This window comes from Labrus mixtus, chromosome 9 (assembly GCF_963584025.1).
Source record: "Labrus mixtus chromosome 9, fLabMix1.1, whole genome shotgun sequence".
Classification (NCBI taxonomy): Eukaryota; Metazoa; Chordata; class Actinopteri; order Labriformes; family Labridae; genus Labrus; species Labrus mixtus.
In genome coordinates this window covers 20,589,489-20,606,632 of record NC_083620.1, presented here as the reverse complement: position 1 = coordinate 20,606,632, position 17,144 = coordinate 20,589,489, and the positions used below count along the sequence as shown (strand labels likewise).

Sequence of the window (17,144 nt, the reverse complement as noted above, 5' to 3'; positions counted from 1 at the left end):
GGCTTGGTAATCGTTTTGTTGTCTGACGTGACATCTGGTGGTGACTTTGAGGTAATGCAGCCTAGCAGGACATGTCTTCCCGCTCAAAGTGACCTAGTTGCACCGTGGAGCGCTGGGCTGTGCTGCTTTAATGTGCGGAAGAAAATATGCAAATGTTTCAGACGCAGACAAACATCTTGGTTTGAAAAGCATTGTCGCTGCGTTTTTCTGCTTCCTCTCTGCTTTAAACGATCAGTTGCTTAAGGATAAACGTTTGATTGTGTGATACACTGCATTGCATTTAATTTAGGATATATCATGGAAGAAGGAAGCTCTATGTGATTGGATATGTGATTTCACTCTACCCTGTGGTGTCGTCTAAAAACATCACCAGACATCCAGATTATTTTATTGAACGGCAAATATCTCCTTATCTACCTCGCTTTTTCTTTTTTTTTTTTTTTTTTCCTTTTTTTACTGATGTGTTTCTGGTTAGGGTAAAAGTGCTGGAAGTCCGGCTGTAAATCATCAACAGGACTTCGTCAAAACCACGCTGAAGGCGGGATGCTGCACCCACGCCCACATGTTTGTTGGTGGGCGTTCTTGTACTGCGCTGCAACTGCGCATCACCACAGATCTCCAAAGCTGCGCCTGCTTCTGTTTCCTGCGCTGTGGTGAAGCATGTGTTTTGCAGGTCGATTTTTATATCCAGAGCTTTGCGTGCACACGGACAACATTTACCGAGAGGAAACAATACATCCACATTTACAAATACAGAAAGCCTGGCTGACTGATTTCCTTTCAGATTTTGGATACTCTTGAGCGCATCTTTTGGGGGGGATAAAATCCAGATGTTTTCCTAAACAAAGGATGGTGCACCCAGTGATGCGAAGTTGTTAAGCCACGAGGAATCGGATAATCATTGTTGTGCCTAGAGCTGCCCCGGACTTTACGCAGACACTGACAGCAGATGGTGGGATCATATTTGTGTGGCTTTTACGCGCAGGTGCTGCACGCTGAGGGACAACAGAACGTGTAACGGGGGTTTTGGTTGCAGAGGAGGAGGAGGATGGTGGCGGAGATGGCGAACTGTGGAGCGGCTTGTCACCTGGAGGACGGGTATGTTTATCTTTTATTTTTCAATATTCCCTCATGATATGAATACTGACTTCTGGCTTTACATTGTGCATAAATAAGACTAACATGATCTTTGTGTAGTGGATGCAGCGCTCAAAATCGCTGCCTCGCGGCGAAACAGGAAGTGTCTTTTGTGTTTCGGTCGGTTGTGAGATCACTTTGTGCACGTTCAAGTAAAAGTCGTTTTTGAGATTATGCTCTTCACTGCAAACATTATGCAACTGGATTTAGATCAAAGTAAATTAACGTGAGTTTGGGGATGTGTGTGAGTGTGTGTGTGCATGCTGCAGTGTTTGTTGTTACATAGTGATGACTCACTGACAACAGTGTAACATCACACTGTGGAGACAGAATTGCAAACGAGCATCATGTTTGAAAATACCGAATGATAAAAAGCCGAGTTCATGAAGCTACACAATGTAGGTTAAATACCAACAACTCAATTCTAATAACAATACTGTGGGAGATTAAAACAAACATATTTGTAAATCGAAAGTCGTCCTAAAATGTCATACAAAAAGCAAGGCTATTAAAAGTTAGAGCGTTAAAACACATGTGACACAAACATGTTTTAAACAAAAATGCATTCCAGTTCCTTTTCTCTAATTGAAAAGTGAAGAATACTCCTTATTTGATTCACACATATCGGTTTATAAGATTTACAGTATTCAGTCTCAGTTGTTCTAAAACTGAAAACCACTGACAGTTGATGTGATACTGATGACTCATATTCCTCTGTGTATACTACTGCTGTTGTCCAGGTATCATTCACACAACAATGAGGGCTGGAAAAGTCCCTGAATGAACCACACCAAACACACCGGCTCTTATAAACGACACACTACATAAAAGTACTTTAAAAGACACTTTATATTAGAAACAGTATAGTAGGACAACATTCACTTTGTTGTGTTTATGGCCCTCAATAAACATCCCAGTGTCATATTAATAAGTGAAAGTACCAAAGTTCAGCTGCTTTTGTGCTTGTGTGTCTATTGTTCATTGTTTATTTGGATCCCTCATTAGCCACTACCTAAGTAGCGACTACTCTTCCTGGGGTCCACTCATACAAACATGAATTTAAAATCCACACAATTTAAATTATAAAAACAAAAAAAATGTCCAAGACGGAACGGAAAAAGACAAAAATAGAAATAAATAACAACACAATAACAGGCAAAGTACAAATCAAGAACACCAAGATGAACCTATTGCATGTCAAAAAGGTAATCTCTCAAATGTCCACGTTACATCAATGCAATCAATCAGCGTTGGACAAATCTTATAATTATTTTCCTACTTAAAACACAGCAGAGTAACTAAACAATGACATACAAGACATACACACATATACATATACACACATATACACACTATACATAGAAATTCCACACTAATTATCAAACATTGGTATTGCAATTGATAAGTTCATGAAAGTCTCAGAGACACTGGATGTTTCTTTAATCTCTTTTTAAAAACAGTTTTACTGGTAAGACTGGTAATATCTGATGGAAGATGATTCCACATCTTCATTCCTCGATACAAAACAGTACGTTGTCTTGCGTTAGTGTTTGAGGGTGGAAGTGTAAAACAACCTCTTGACGCATGCCTAGTATTGAAATCATGACCATTACAGCAAAAAAAAACAACAACATCTATGTAACATCTAGACAAACTGACAGTTGTTTATCTACGCACAGATGTCCACTCTCTTCTTTGTGGTCATGGGAAGTCGTGTTTAGCATGTGAATGTTGCATCCCTTATCTGTCAGCCGGCAAGAGACCAACACCCTCACAGAGGATTTTGTTATCATACTTTGTAGGCAGAAGAGAAGATAGAAATGTAAAAGTTTGAGAGACTGTGTGGGTAGTTTATCCACTATTGTAACTTTTTTTTTTTTTTTTTTTAACGCTGAGATGATCACTATGGCAAATAATGAGCCTGGGTGTTGCTGTGGCTGCCAACAAGTTGACCTTGAACAGAAGAAAGCATATTTCCTGGACAGAAATGTTAAAACAAAGGAAACCAACGTGCCTTATCAGGATCAACACATGCCAAATAAAAGCCCACATTCTGGTCGGGCTTAATAAACCTAATTTCCTGATTCATCATTTTCGCTTTTGATCACACTGTTCTGCAGTTTTAGGGAAAGACACAGGGCGGGATGTGACCTACTTTTTCACGCATCCTGGTGGTGAACTCGTTCTTCTTGTCTCCCTCAGATGTAGGTAGCTCAGGCGTGTTGCCTCTTGTCCAGACTGCGTCAACAGGTTGCTCCAGTCCTCTGCGCACACAGACACACAACACACACACACACACACACACACACACACACACACACACAACACACACACACACACACACACAGCATCTGATCTATTATAACACTTGGACCTGACTCATTGTTTGGGTGATAAAGTAAATTCCCGCACAATAAAGCACTTATAATATTTAGATAGATTTACAGACAGGATGAGGTGTTTGTAATGTCTGTTGTGCAGGTTAATATGGTTTAATTAGGGCTGCACGATATGGAAAAAAATCTGCATGTGTGGAGTTACTTTGTTTGTTACGGTGATAGCCATATGACGTTCAATAAATAAACAAATATTCAAGAGCTCAATCCAGCTAGAGTTCTCAGGTTCTTATGCTGTTCTTCATGTTTTACACGATACCTGTGTTTGCAACCTGTATCATTTATTCAAAACCTGTTTGTTTTTTCCGTCACTAAATTAACACTAAGTAATCCAAAATCAATCAATCATTATTAGTATAGCGCCAATTCATGATAAGTGTTATTTCGAGACACTTTACAAAAGAGCATATGGGATAATATGAAGGAAGGATTTCTCCTTTTGTTTGCCATCGCTTTCCGGTTGTCCACACTTTCTTGCCGCTGAGGTGGAGGTCGGAGCAGGCCGTGCATGGATGACGAGGGCGGCGGCGGTTGTGGGGGAGGCTTCTAACACACTGACACAGAAGGGGGAATGATAGCTGATAAGTAGCCTGCGCTTCATGAACATTTTGCAGATGTTCATATTGTGGTAATCAATCGGAATCAAATGCAAACTCATTACGATAATGACCAACGACACAAAGCTTGTTACGCTTTCATGTGTAAAACAAAACTATCGTTTACTCATTCTGTCAGTTCAAATATTCTCAGAGTCAATGATTAAGACACCGAAACTGATAACACTATCTGATCATATCATGTCAATATCATACCACTGAAAACAATTATTTAATGACTATGAATCAGTAAGCCCAACTGCTCTGTCTGAAACTGAGTGCAGAACAGTGTCTGTATAAAAAAAAATAGTTTTGTCAAAAGACACAACTTCCCATCCTGTATCTTTCCATGCCTGGTTTCCTGTACCATTAACGCTGCTGTGAAAGTGGGTCAGAGAGGAGTGAGGCTTTGTGCACGAAGATGAATCTACCGTTAAATAGGAGGTGTCAGAAGTGTGTATGAGGTGCACATTTCCTGTTTTTTCTTTTGTGTGTGTGTGTGTGTGTGTGTGTGTGTGTGTGTGTGTGTGTGTGTGTGTGTGTGTGTGTGTGTGTGTGTGTGTGTGTGTGTGTGTGTGTGTGTGAGAGTGAGTGTGAAAGCAGAAGTGGCTTTAGTTCAAGAGCCTGCAGCTGCACAGTTATAATCGGTCACTTCTAACCTCTGGATTCTTTCTTATCATCATCACACAACCCAGACGACCCTCACATGACTCTCTGTGTAATTTCAACTTGTCTGACTCTTATCTCCTCTGCCCCACAGAGACGGAGACATCCCTGCACCTGGTAACAAAGGTAAACATCAACCCCTCCCCCCCCCGCCCTTTTTTTTTTTTTTTTTTTACCCTCCTCACTGTTGGCTTCTCTGTCTCCTTTCACTTTCACACGACAGGCTGCATGTGTTTGTGTTGTTTGTTCATACAGTCATTGTGCTTCGTCTCTCCTCTGGCCCCTTTTAATATTTAAAACTATAGTGCATCCCCATCCATTATTTCTCCCTGTTGTTTTTTCCTTCACTTCTCTATCCCTTCTGACCATTCTCTCAGGTTCTGCCCTTCCTGATTTCCATATTATTTGCCTTAGAGGGCAGAAAGTTTTTTTGCATAGTCATCCTATTACTTGTGTCTGAAGTTTTACACTTGTTTTTTTCACATACTGCATACCCATTTTTTCTACTTACTTACTCATTTATTTATTCCTTGCACAAAGGGCAGGTTTATACGTTTTTCTTCCTCCTGCACTTTTTCGTTCTTGGTAAAGGCAAAAATGAAAAGAAAGTATTCCTCTCCATTGTACTGCTTAAAAATAATGAAATAAAACAAATGAAATGAAATATGTACACACAATTTAAGATATATATTTTCAAATTTTCTCTAATATTGGCTTTTTCCATTGAGAGTGACCTTATCTTTACCTCTTAGGATTAAAACATAGATCTAATTGAATTAAAAAAGACATGTTAATAATAGACAGATAAATAAATGGTCAGGATTAAAAACGCAGAGATCAGACTTTTCTCTTCCCAAATGATTACAATCAGAGCTGCAGTTATTAGATTTCCAGTCATTCAAAATAAAAGCAATTACCAGATACTCTATGGGGATAATTCATATTTATTATTATTATTTTTTTAAGTAAAAATGCAAACAACTTTTTTTAATACTAAACTTAAAAAATAAAATAAAACACAGTACATAAAGGGGCGGCTGTGGTTCAGTGGTTTCTCTCAACCGAAAGGTCAGGGGGTTCGATCCCCAGCTCCTGCAGTTACATGTCCGATGTGTCCTTGGGCAAGACACCTAACCCCAAGTGGCTCCCAGTGCTTCCTCGGCGGTTGAAGGAATGCTTAGATACTGATGGTCACATTTCATAGAAACCTCAGTCATCAGTGTGTGAATGTGTAGGTGTGACTTGCGGTAAAAGCACTCTCAGTTGTCGGGAAGACTAGAAAAGCGATATACAAGCTCAAGTCCATTTACCACTCATGAAGAAGTTCTCCGTTCTAGACTCTATTTTTGGACACAATTAGAAGATGTAATTTGGAGCTTGGGCAGAAATAAAATGAGCTTTTTTCTAAATATGTTTCATTTTATTAGACTAAACAATTCATTTATTTATAGAGGAAAAATAATAACACATCATGAGATAACTACAATACATTTTAGTTACAGTGAAACCACATTTCAAATGACTAACAATGCTTCTTAATTCAATTTTAGTACTATACTTTTTTTTCCAAAATTCAAAACTTCTGTGTGGAACATGTTGTTTAATACATCAAATGTGGCTGGACTGTTATGTGTTAAGCCCAGTTGCAAAAACTTTTAAAATTGTATGATGAGATACACTAAAAAACTCTATTTATTTTGCATCAATAGACTAAAAGGTTAAGCTTCACTGCTGTGCGCTACACAGCCTCTTGAAGCCCTTTTTTTTTTGCTATTTTCTTTCACACCAGCAGATGGCAGCAAACACCCATGAAACTAACCAAACTTTAGAAGCTGTGACCAAGTGTGTGTCTGCATGTTCATGTGTGTATCTATGAGGGTGTTTGCTCTCCACCTTGTTTGTCAGGCTGATGAAGGATGAAGCCATGCCAGGGTGAAGAGGGATGCCTGCTGGCAGATGAGGCTGCAGCAGAGAAAGAGATTGGTCATGGGAGGCCGTCGAGGACAGAAAGAGAGAAAAGAGAGTGAGTGAGGGGAAGAGAGGGGAGAGAGACAGCGAGAGAAAAAGGAGAAGCAGACGGATTGAGCAGAGTGGAGGAGAGAGAGAGATTGATGAGGGAGGTGCTGTGAGTGGAGCAGTGATGGCAGCATCTGCTTGTTAGTCTAAGATAAAACTCCGCGAGCCACAGAGGATAGGCTCCATCCATTAGCTGGCCAGGCACTCAGCCAGATGGCCCGGTCCACGGACATTCACTGCTGCTGGGGAGAGAGAGTGAGAGAGAGAGAGGAGGCGGCGGTTCCTCTGGACCCATCTGTATAAATGTGCCAGAATGTTAATGCACGACACTTATCATAGTCTTCTTCACAGGGTGCCACAGTTCATCTGCTCAGGAATGATAAATATGTAAAAGCTGGTGTAAGTGAGAAATGCTGAGGGCTTTTTTAGATGACTAGTACGGATAGGGCCTGTTTATGAAAAAACAGAAGTAAACATCAAGTAGAGGTTTTGTCTTAGCCCAAGTAACAAAAAGTAAAACTTGGTACTTTTATCCTTTTTTCTCACATCTGGACCCACAGAAGTCTTTCTGTTTTTTTTTCTACACAAGGAAAGGTTAAATCAGTGGGAGAAGTGTTCAGCAAAGGATGCATGTGGCTGCATCAGAGGTTTTATTCTCTGCCTTGAAAACAACACATTTTCATCATAATGTAGGACTATATATACAGTATGACCCAGTAATCAAGAACACTTCTCACATGTGAACACCATTTTTAAAGAAAAATGAGCTAACCTTTAGACAATCATACTGTTGTGTTCCAGATAATCTGACAGAAAGTGAAGGCAGTGGTTCAGGTAAGCGCACATATCATACCAAACTCTTTCCATCTTACTCAGTAGTGAACGTTGTCATCTGTTGCTTACTTTTTCATTTCCATGAAGTCTCCTTCTCTTGTAACTTGCAGCCCTTGTTGCACGAATCTGTTTTACTCATCACTTATTGGAAATTCAGTGCAAAGCTTCCCACACATCCCTTTCATTTTGGTTTATCAGAAAACACAGGGACGTCCACTGAGGACAGCTCCGAGGAGGAAGAGGAGGACAAAGAGGGGGACGAGGACTCTGGTAAGAGACACTCTTTAACTGCTTGATCACAGCGAGGGGAAATGTGAAATGTGCGAGGGGTGGGGCAAAAATATTGATATGGCAATATATTGTCATCCTGTCTCGTGTGATACAATTATCAAGTCCCTAGTACCAAACATCATTACTCTAACAAATATATATATATGGTAGTCTTAACAGATTTTCCTTGCAATTAAACTTATTGGCCAACAGGTTAGCTGTTTCCCACTGTGATCTACCCTTAGTCACAAGCTTGCAGCTCGCAGATTCTTTATGTGAACTGTTTAAACGTGAGAATGGTATTGTCCACATCCAAGTCAGTAGGGAAGCAAGTTAGCATATTCCCCCAAAATGGCCATCTCTTTTCTCATCTTCCCTTCTTTCTCACATTTTCTCACCAGAATCCTTTGCTGGAAAGGACGGAGGTGAGGAAGGTAATTATCACCGTTGGCATTTCAGACCCTTTAAAAATCGTTGTAACTTGAGATTTGATACCGAGTTGATCTCCTTTGTGTTCTTTGCAGACGATGAGGAGGCCGATGCGGAGGAGAGAGGTACGACACTTCTTGAGAAAAATATGAATGCCTCCCTTGTGAGATGAAGCTACTGGTCAGCTTTTTAAAAAACTATTTGTTGTGTACACTGAGGCTGCCATGTTTGCCTGTTGCCGTGGTTACCATGGATTCAGTCACAACCCATCTTTAGGGCATCAATACTACATCATTATGCCAGACGACTGATGACTTTTTAGAACAGGGTGTATTTTGTCGTGTAATTGAACTTGCACCTCCCTCTCTGACGACCCAAAATAACTTCCACGATCTAAATCGTTTTGCCAGAGTCTTATTACAGACATTTGGCGTCATGTTTTTCATATACGGTAATATTGGACTTGAATTATTTAATCTTCCAGAGTCCGTTTCGAGACCTGGAGCCGAGGCTTCTAATGGGAAAGGTAAGCAGAAATCTTATAATGGAACATGATTACTGTTCTGCAAATTGAGTTGTGTGCCTAGTACAACATCATTACATTTGTGTGTGTGTCATGATAGATGAGAGGCCAAAATACTGCTGTGAAAAATGCAAAGCCATCCAGCAGGTGAGCTCAGACACTAAATACCTGTCTGCACAACCTCTCATATATACACATTTATGTACCTTCTCTTCTTATTTTATTATTGTAAAAACAAACTATGTTGGTTCCATTGACAGAGCCACAGCCATGAGCTTGTTACGCCCAGGAAGATCAGTAAGGGACGATTACAGTGAGTACCACAGATCAGGTCTGCTCTGTGCACACTCAGAATGGTTTTGCGTGTAACTCATCAGTTATTTTTTTTGTAGGGTTCAGCTGGAAGGAGAGGGCACGTACGAGTGTTCGGTCACAGGTTTGGTGTTTGAAGCGTCAGAGCAGGTCCTCCTACGGTACTCGGTCTTGTCCTGGTCCAAATTTGGCGCGTTCCTGCGGGACTCCTGGAAATTCGCAGGACCCATCTTCAACGTGGACACGGTCGGTAAAGATGCTTCTGTCCTCAGGTCCATCCAGTTCCCTCACTCCGTCTGCCTCGCGGGTGAGAACAGGTTTCATGTTGTCTGTGTTTTAATATTAAATTCATTCAAGTGAAATGACCAATCTTGAGGCCTTACAACAAATGCTTATTTTACACAGAGTATCATGAACGTCACCTTTAATGCTCAAAATGAAAAAAAAAAACCCTATCTTTCTTCAAAAATGTCATCCTCACACAGATCCAAAAAATGAGATGACATTCAGTGTCCTGCACATAAAAGACAACCGTTCGCTCATTGAGCCCATAGTGGACCACTCAGGTAGTCATGTGAAGTGGAATGTGTCGTCCCTGTCGCCCGTGGGTCCCATAATTCAGACAACCCAGTCCGTGGAGCACCACGGGGTGGTCCTGGTCTACAAGCAGCTGGGCAGTGGCAACAACAACTACAGCTTCCATGTCTACCTGGCCACCAACAGCGCATCTGACATCAAGGTAAGCATTGGGGAATATTGTGTAGTGATTGTTATAAAATCATCCTAGATGCGGTAGTTGACTAATTTAAAAATTAAGGTCATTTCAGGTGAAAAACAAAACTGTTGTCCTGGGGTCAATCTGACCCTAAATTCAATCTCTTGCCATCAAATATGTTTTTTATTCATCAAATGGTCTGAAAATAATGGGTTTTTTCAGTGCTATGCTCTTCATGATTAAAATAAATTTGAGGTTATTTGATTGAATTATGGGTTTTTTATTGAATTTACTAACGTCTGTTGTCCTCTGGGGTCAAAAAGACCCCGCAGCACAAAGTGGTGCATTGGAGCAAAATGATCACACCATACTACTTTCCAAAACATCTGTGATCTTGGATATTTGATTTCTGGGATCAAGCAATAGTTATGACAACAACAACAACAACAACAATAACAACAAAACTCAGTTTCCTGCACTAGTGAAGTCTTTGACTGCATTAGTTTACGAGCAGAGAGTTGAAAGATTTACTAGTAAACTAGTAGACAGCAAAAATTCTTCATGTTAACTAGTAAGGTGAAAAAATATCTACTAGTTAACTAGTGAGGCTCGGTATGGCTAGCCCTTTAACATTAAATGAGTCTGGCTGACAAGTGGCAATTTAATTTTCACTAATGGAAATTTTATTTCAACATGTCAAAATGTCATTTTGGTCAACATATCAATAATGTAATTTCGACTTGTAAGAATTGCATTTTAGATATCTAGAATTAATTTGTGGTATCTGTAATGTAAGAACAATTGTAGATATCATAAATGAACTTTGTCACTCGTAAGAATTGAATTTTTGATATCAAGAATGAACATTTTTAGTGGGAATTGAGTTGAAAATTACATTGTGGATATGTCGGCTTGGAATTCTAACATGTCAAAAAGCAATTATTGATATCCGCAATTTCTTTCTCATTTTCCTCAAACAGTTGCCTCGATGTCCACTAGTTAAAATAGTAGGTGTCTTTTTGGCCTCTGCAGCAGCTCCCCCTCACCCAGCTGCCCCCCCTGACCCGTCACCCAAAAAACAGGTGCAAATTCTGCCCTCGCCAGAGTGATCTCAAAACATCGGAAATGTGCCAAAAATGCAGTGCATATACAGATCATGCCATTACTACCTGCCTCGCATGCAGGCATGTAAATTAGGTCGTATTGGCCTTAAATCTAAAATGGAATAAAAAAATGGTGCTTATGTGTTTGAATGAAGTTGTTACTAAAGGTGTAACACAGAATTGGGTTAAGAATCCACTTTATATTCTTTAAATTACAGTCAAACCGGACGGGGTCAATTTGACCCCAGAGGACAGCAGGTGTGATTATTTGCTGCCATTCATAAAATACAAATGAATCAAACACAGCATCTTCACTAAACTTATACTTAGACATAGACATATACCACTCTGTGATAAGAGTCAAAATGATATAGTCAACATCATTTTTTTTCTTTTTTTTTCACTCAAAAACAGGGTATACTTTTATGTAAACAAGGTCTATTGGCCCTAAATTAAAAAAAAATTGATTGAAATTGATTGAATGAATTTATGTTATATGCCTCAAATTACAGTCAAACCAGACGGGGTCATTTTGACCCCAGTGGACGGCAGAGACAATCAGGAGGACATTACGAGGGTTAAGAAGTTGAAGATTCCTGTTGTTTTTTTGTGGGTTTTTTTAAGGCGTGCAGGTGATTGTACATGGAAAAAAAAGATTTCTGTTTTTTCTCCAGAGTTTTTAATTCTTGTTGTCTTGCAATGTCCCGGTATCTGTTCCTTTTAAGGTGATTAATTTCTGAGGTTATAATACTGGATACATCACACACACAAGGTTATAGTCTAAATTACAATTTTTTGAAATGCTCTTCTGAATCCCAGCTCCTTGAGACAAATATATTACACATTTAATCAGCACCTCTTCTGCACTATTTAAAAACAGCGTTAATGAGCCAAAGTCAAAGTGACAACCCTCTCGTGACTCTCCACCTGAAGGACCTTTTTCTTTTTTAAAGTGAGGGACTTTTGCATTCCCTCCAGCAAAAAATACAACAAACTTCAACATTTCCTTACATGCATAGGAGAAATAAATATTCCATTCATGAGAGTCCACCTGAGTCCACCTAAATGTTTCTTTCATGATTTACGATTTCACCAATCAGATAAAACTCCAGCAAAATGCCTGTAAGAACTATGAAACTGCATGTGTGTGGAAAAAAAGAACAGAGTGATAGCCACAAATTTCACTTCTTGTTTTGTTGTTTTAAGTCTGGACTGACGTTGTTGTGGTTCTTCAAGAATAGACAATCGGATTGCCAGGCTTTTGTAATACACTGGAGCAGAAGTCAAACTGAAATTTGATGTGATGTTGTAAGATTTCATAATCAGGGTGCAAAAATACTGTAATACACAGAGACAGAGAGAAACTCAAACTCAGGGTTCTGTGAAGAAAACCTGCCCCTAACAAGGTAAGGTTCACAGACTCAGTTACCATAGTAACAGACTCAGAGCTAAAGTTACCTCTCTTTCTGGACCGGGCTTGAGTTACCCCTCTTTCTGAAAGAGAAAACCCAGAGTTTCCATCATTTCAGGGTTATCAGACTCAGAATTTGCAGTAAACCTGCTTTCTGAAACAGGCCTCTTGTCAGATTGAATGCCAAAAAGTGTTTTTAATCAAAATAGTCTGATTCGGCTGCTTTGTGTATGACTGTAAGGCCACTGTAATTGTAATTGTAATTCTGACAGCTACATGATGAAAGCATTCTGACGCAGTGCTGCTGAGGTCACTCAGGAAGTGTGTGAGGGTGCGTGTGAAAGGATGCAGCTGGTGAAGAATTGCCAGGAAACATGTTATAATTCATGTTTTCCCATATGATGAGTCCCATCACTAATGGGACTAAACTATTCATTGGTTTCTTCTTTTAATACGCCTTCAGTTTTTACAATCCTACCCTGATTAACTATGATTCAGCTCGTCCTCCGCTTGACAGTGACTTTATCTTTTGTCTTTTGGCTATGTTGCTAATTTAAACCAGGATATACGCAAGCAGGTGCAGGGCTACAAGAACCGTTACGTCCGGATAGAGAAGCCCCCCACGTGTAAACTGGACGAGGGGACGTATCGTCTGCTGAGCGAGCCGGAGGGAGAGATCAAACCTGAGGTGTGTGTCTCTCGTTCTTCATGTACATGTGTATCAAAAGTAACAGCAGCATCATCACCGTCTTAGTATTTGTTCGACATTGGCTGCATATGAAATGTTTATTTAAACAAACACTCCAAATATTTCAAGTTCACCAATCAGTCCTGACAGCATTCTAAAAAAAAAAAAAAAATGTTTCATTGAATCAGTTTTAACTTTTAATATCACAACCTGTTTTGTTTCTCTGTATAACATTCATCACAATCCATGAAACAGGATCATAACAATGAGCAGTGAAATAATCAGACGGCAGCAGGAACCACTAATCAGCCTTTACAACAGGAGGACAAAACTAAAGCCTAGCCTAGCCTCACACAGCGCACACACACACACACACTCAGGCTACAGATACAGATCTCTCACCTTCAGGACTAAGAGAGCCATGTCAAGCTTTGTGCCCCACATCCATCAGACTCATGAATGGCTGATCTAATTATTTATTTATTTTTAACACTACTCTTTTTAACCTTTCATAAAATTATGTACGACCTATGTATCATGCCTTTGATATATCTCACCAGTCAACGTGAATGTTTATTCATTTTTAACCCTAGAATCTTGAGTATTATTTATTGCTGATCTGTCATGCATCGTTTGTTACGGCCGACAAGCTTCACTCACTCAGGACTCTTTGATTTTACATTTGGATGTTGTGATGTGATGCGTGCTTGTGTGTGGTTTGTTTCTGTACTGTGCTGTCATTCATGTGAGCGCACTGATGCTTTTATTTTTACACGACTGAAGTTCCTCACAGATAAATCATGTGATTTGAATTGAATTGTCTCTTTGCAGGATTTGAAATTCACCCTCGCTGTGACTAAGATGAAAGGCTACTTTGAAGCTTTCTTTGAGCAGCCTCCTCCCTTTAAGTTGTCTCTCGTAGAGATCGACACTAATGAGACTGTTTGGTCAGCCACCATCAGAGAAGGTAAGCGTCAGTTTGGTCTCACTCTGGAGGTATTTTAGGATTTCCAGGCGAATACTTAACATCTTGGTGTTGGCACCAAAAAAAAGACTATGCTTCACTGAAAACCCAAAGTTTGTCACACATTTCCTTGTGTTTGGATCAGTTAAAAGTGAAAGAAAAGTTCATCATCATGGGCAACGATTAAAAGTTTTAATCGCGTTAATCGCATGAGTTCCTGTGATTAATCGCATTGTTATACGCAAAATCCAATAATGAATTCAAAAGCAGTGTATAGCGCACTTTTATTGTAAATGTACTTCTCAACTTAAACAATGTAATCAAAGCAAATAAATACAAAACTAAAGCTTATTGCATTCGTTGCAGTCTGGACGCAGAGTGGTGTGGGTCTCCTCTCTGCTCTCTGACTGACAGCCTGTGAGAGCTTTTGGAAGGGGGAGGGGCTCACGGCAGCACCCGCTGCTCGTTGAGGACAGTAACTGCAGAGCAATACGTGCTTTCACGTCAGTTTCTTACACCAAAAAAGTCTCCAATAACACCAGAAAAAGTCGCTAGATTTGTCGCTAGTAGCTGTTGACAAAAAAAAGTCGCCAAGGGGGTTTGGAAAGTCGCCAGATTTAGCGAGAAAGTCGTCAAGTTGGCAACACTGTTTCCTCTTTCCTGTGAGCGCCGCAGCAGACATGCGCAGCAGTAAGCAACATACGAGGCTCGCTCACGATGGAATTTTACAAAATAAAAGCCAGTGAGCAACAGACTTTTACAATAAGAAAATAAATAATGAAAACTGCGTTAATGCGAGATAAAATAATTGTCGGCGATAATTAATTAATGAGTTAACGCGAAAATAACGCGTTAACGTGCCCAGCCCTACTTAATATTAACCTCAAAGTGTTGACTGCTGTGTTTTTTTCATGTGTCATTAAGTTTTTACTTCAGAGGGATTTTGTCTTTTTTTTCTATTCTTAGGTGACTGTGTGGGTCACACAGAAAAAAAGCCAAGGAAAAGGACAAACAGTAAGATTCCTGTTTTTCCAGCACATTCGTTGTCCCTTAAATAAAATCTCTGTCTCATCTAATTTAATCTCTGTCTGTCACAGGCAGGCTTGGGAGCAGCAGCCCGTCAGAAGGAGAAGAAACAGGCTGTAAAAGACCTCGATGGCGGGACGAAACAGGTGACTTTACTCACTCTTACAAACTTACAAAAACACTTTGAGGCACAACTTTGAGTTTGGCCCTCAGTACTAATATTCAGTGCCTACTGTATGTGTGTCCAGATGGGATTAAAGCAGGGATCACTCACGGTCAAGACATGACGGAGAAGCAGCTACTGCAGGTGGCCAAGCGGCTCGGGACAGGGTGGAGGCAGGTGGCCATCGATCTGGAGTTTAACTTCAATGAGCTGGACGACATCCAGGCGGCAGAGAAAGATGTGACCATGCAGAAGCTGAAGATGCTTGTGGAGTGGAAGAAGAGGAGGCAACCGGGAGAGGCAACGGCATATCACCTGTCGAAGAGCGTGGAGAATCTGGATGACCTTCCCAATGAGGTCCATCAGATTCTGCAAGGTAAGAAACTGTGGATATACATGATGTACTCTATATTGTATAATGGTGGCTGATAAACCTCAAGTTAAAGATGATTTATCTCTAGATTTAATGACAAATTGTTAGCAAATGCTAATAGCAACATGCTAATATACTTACTGTGTCAATAACGTGCTTATGTTTATGAAGTTTAACACCTTGGTTAAGTCTGTCAGCACATAAACATTAGCTTATATCTCATAACACAAAGTAAAGCTGAGGCTAAGGGGGTTTCATATCAGAAATCAAAATACTAGAAATATTGAAATTAGACCTGAAGATGATAAAAAAGAAAAAAAAATACTACATTTTCTGGACACATTTTGTGCCAAACCACATCAAGCTTTTTGAGACATTTAGTCCCTAAACAAACTGGTCGACAAACAAAGCACCATTTTCAATCGGAGCCACGCGGCTATGGCTATATATTCCAATGATTTGCTGGATACAACTGTTAAACTTTGCTGATTGCACTTATTGAATTGTTTTGCCTGCTTGGATTAAATCAACTACTTTCTGGCACCACATCATGATGTTGAATTGTATGATGCTTAGCAAAACCTGGGAAGACTGTTGTTAAAAATGCAAACACAAAAGATAAAAATCTTTATTGTTATAATTGTCTCGGCTTTGACGATAATAACTTGTAACAGGCACTTGTCTTTCTTTTAAAAAATGTCCATGTGTTTTTATTCATCAATAGATTTATCTTTGTTATATTAACAACATATACAGTACATAATTGTTAAACACGTTATTTTGCCTTGTTTTGTTTTTTCTTCAGACATGATAGACAATCGAGCAGCTAAGTGAAAAAGGACTTCCACTGACTGATGGATTTCTGTGTCTCGAAAAGAAAAATCTCAGGAGTACAACAAAGCAAAGAAAGGTTGACAGAGCAAACATCAGCTTGATTCCCAGTTTATTTCTCTTTTCTGGACTTGAAACTGAGTGATGGTTTATTTTAAAGCTGCATTTCATCAGAAGAGCCAGAGTCTTAACACCTGATGAGCATTTCCAGACTTTAGTTCAAGCGTAGTCTCTTCCTGTGATGCTTACAGGAACAGACTGAACCTACAGCTTCCTTTGTTTATCCTGGATTTCATTCTTTTCATTTCAGGTTTAGAAAAATGGCCAGTACAGGTAGAGGTCATTGAGATATTTAGTAGCTAATTATGTAGCCAGTAACAGATGTACTGTACTGTAGGTGCTGCAGTGTTGAAACTGCAATAGAAATGGGGGGGGGGGGGGGGGGGGGGGAAACGAACCTGTGTATCTTATTTCAGTTGTAAATGTTATGTTTGTGGGACTTTTTATAACAGAATAAGGATTACACCACTTTCAAATACATTTGACTTCCCAAAGTCAACAGGCTGAAATACTAAGGATTTTTATATTTGTGCACTCTGTCTTGTATATATTTGTTTCTGTTTTCAAACTTGTGGTCTATTTTTTTTTACATCAAATTTTTTATTTTTACTTTTTATAACGTGTAAAACTT

The 17,144-nt window shown here is 39.7% G+C and overlaps 1 protein-coding gene across 1 annotated transcript; it reads left to right on the top strand.

The window, feature by feature from the left end:
* Positions 1-673: 673 nt before the first annotated feature.
* si:dkeyp-97b10.3 (NACHT, LRR and PYD domains-containing protein 1a allele 5) lies at positions 674-16,886 on the top strand. The gene is made up of 17 exons (XM_061046777.1): positions 674-1,098; positions 4,890-4,921; positions 7,613-7,645; positions 7,844-7,915; positions 8,317-8,349; positions 8,440-8,469; positions 8,829-8,870; positions 8,968-9,014; positions 9,128-9,180; positions 9,260-9,486; positions 9,665-9,918; positions 12,971-13,096; positions 13,928-14,063; positions 15,027-15,074; positions 15,158-15,232; positions 15,335-15,625; positions 16,428-16,886. The coding sequence occupies exons 1-17, from the start codon at positions 1,049-1,051 to the stop codon at positions 16,454-16,456; spliced, it is 1,578 nt and encodes a 525-aa protein (XP_060902760.1). The 5' UTR covers positions 674-1,048; the 3' UTR covers positions 16,457-16,886.
* Positions 16,887-17,144: the final 258 nt, after the last annotated feature.

Excerpts from the sequence above, each read along its gene's own strand:
- si:dkeyp-97b10.3 (XM_061046777.1), top strand. The coding sequence starts at position 1,049 with ATGGTGGCGGAGATGGCGAACTGTGGAGCGGCTTGTCACCTGGAGGAC. Across the intron at positions 7,916-8,316 it reads AGAGGGGGACGAGGACTCTG|AATCCTTTGCTGGAAAGGAC; the intron begins GTAAGAGACACT and ends TTTTCTCACCAG. Across the intron at positions 15,626-16,427 it reads GGTCCATCAGATTCTGCAAG|ACATGATAGACAATCGAGCA; the intron begins GTAAGAAACTGT and ends TTTTTTCTTCAG.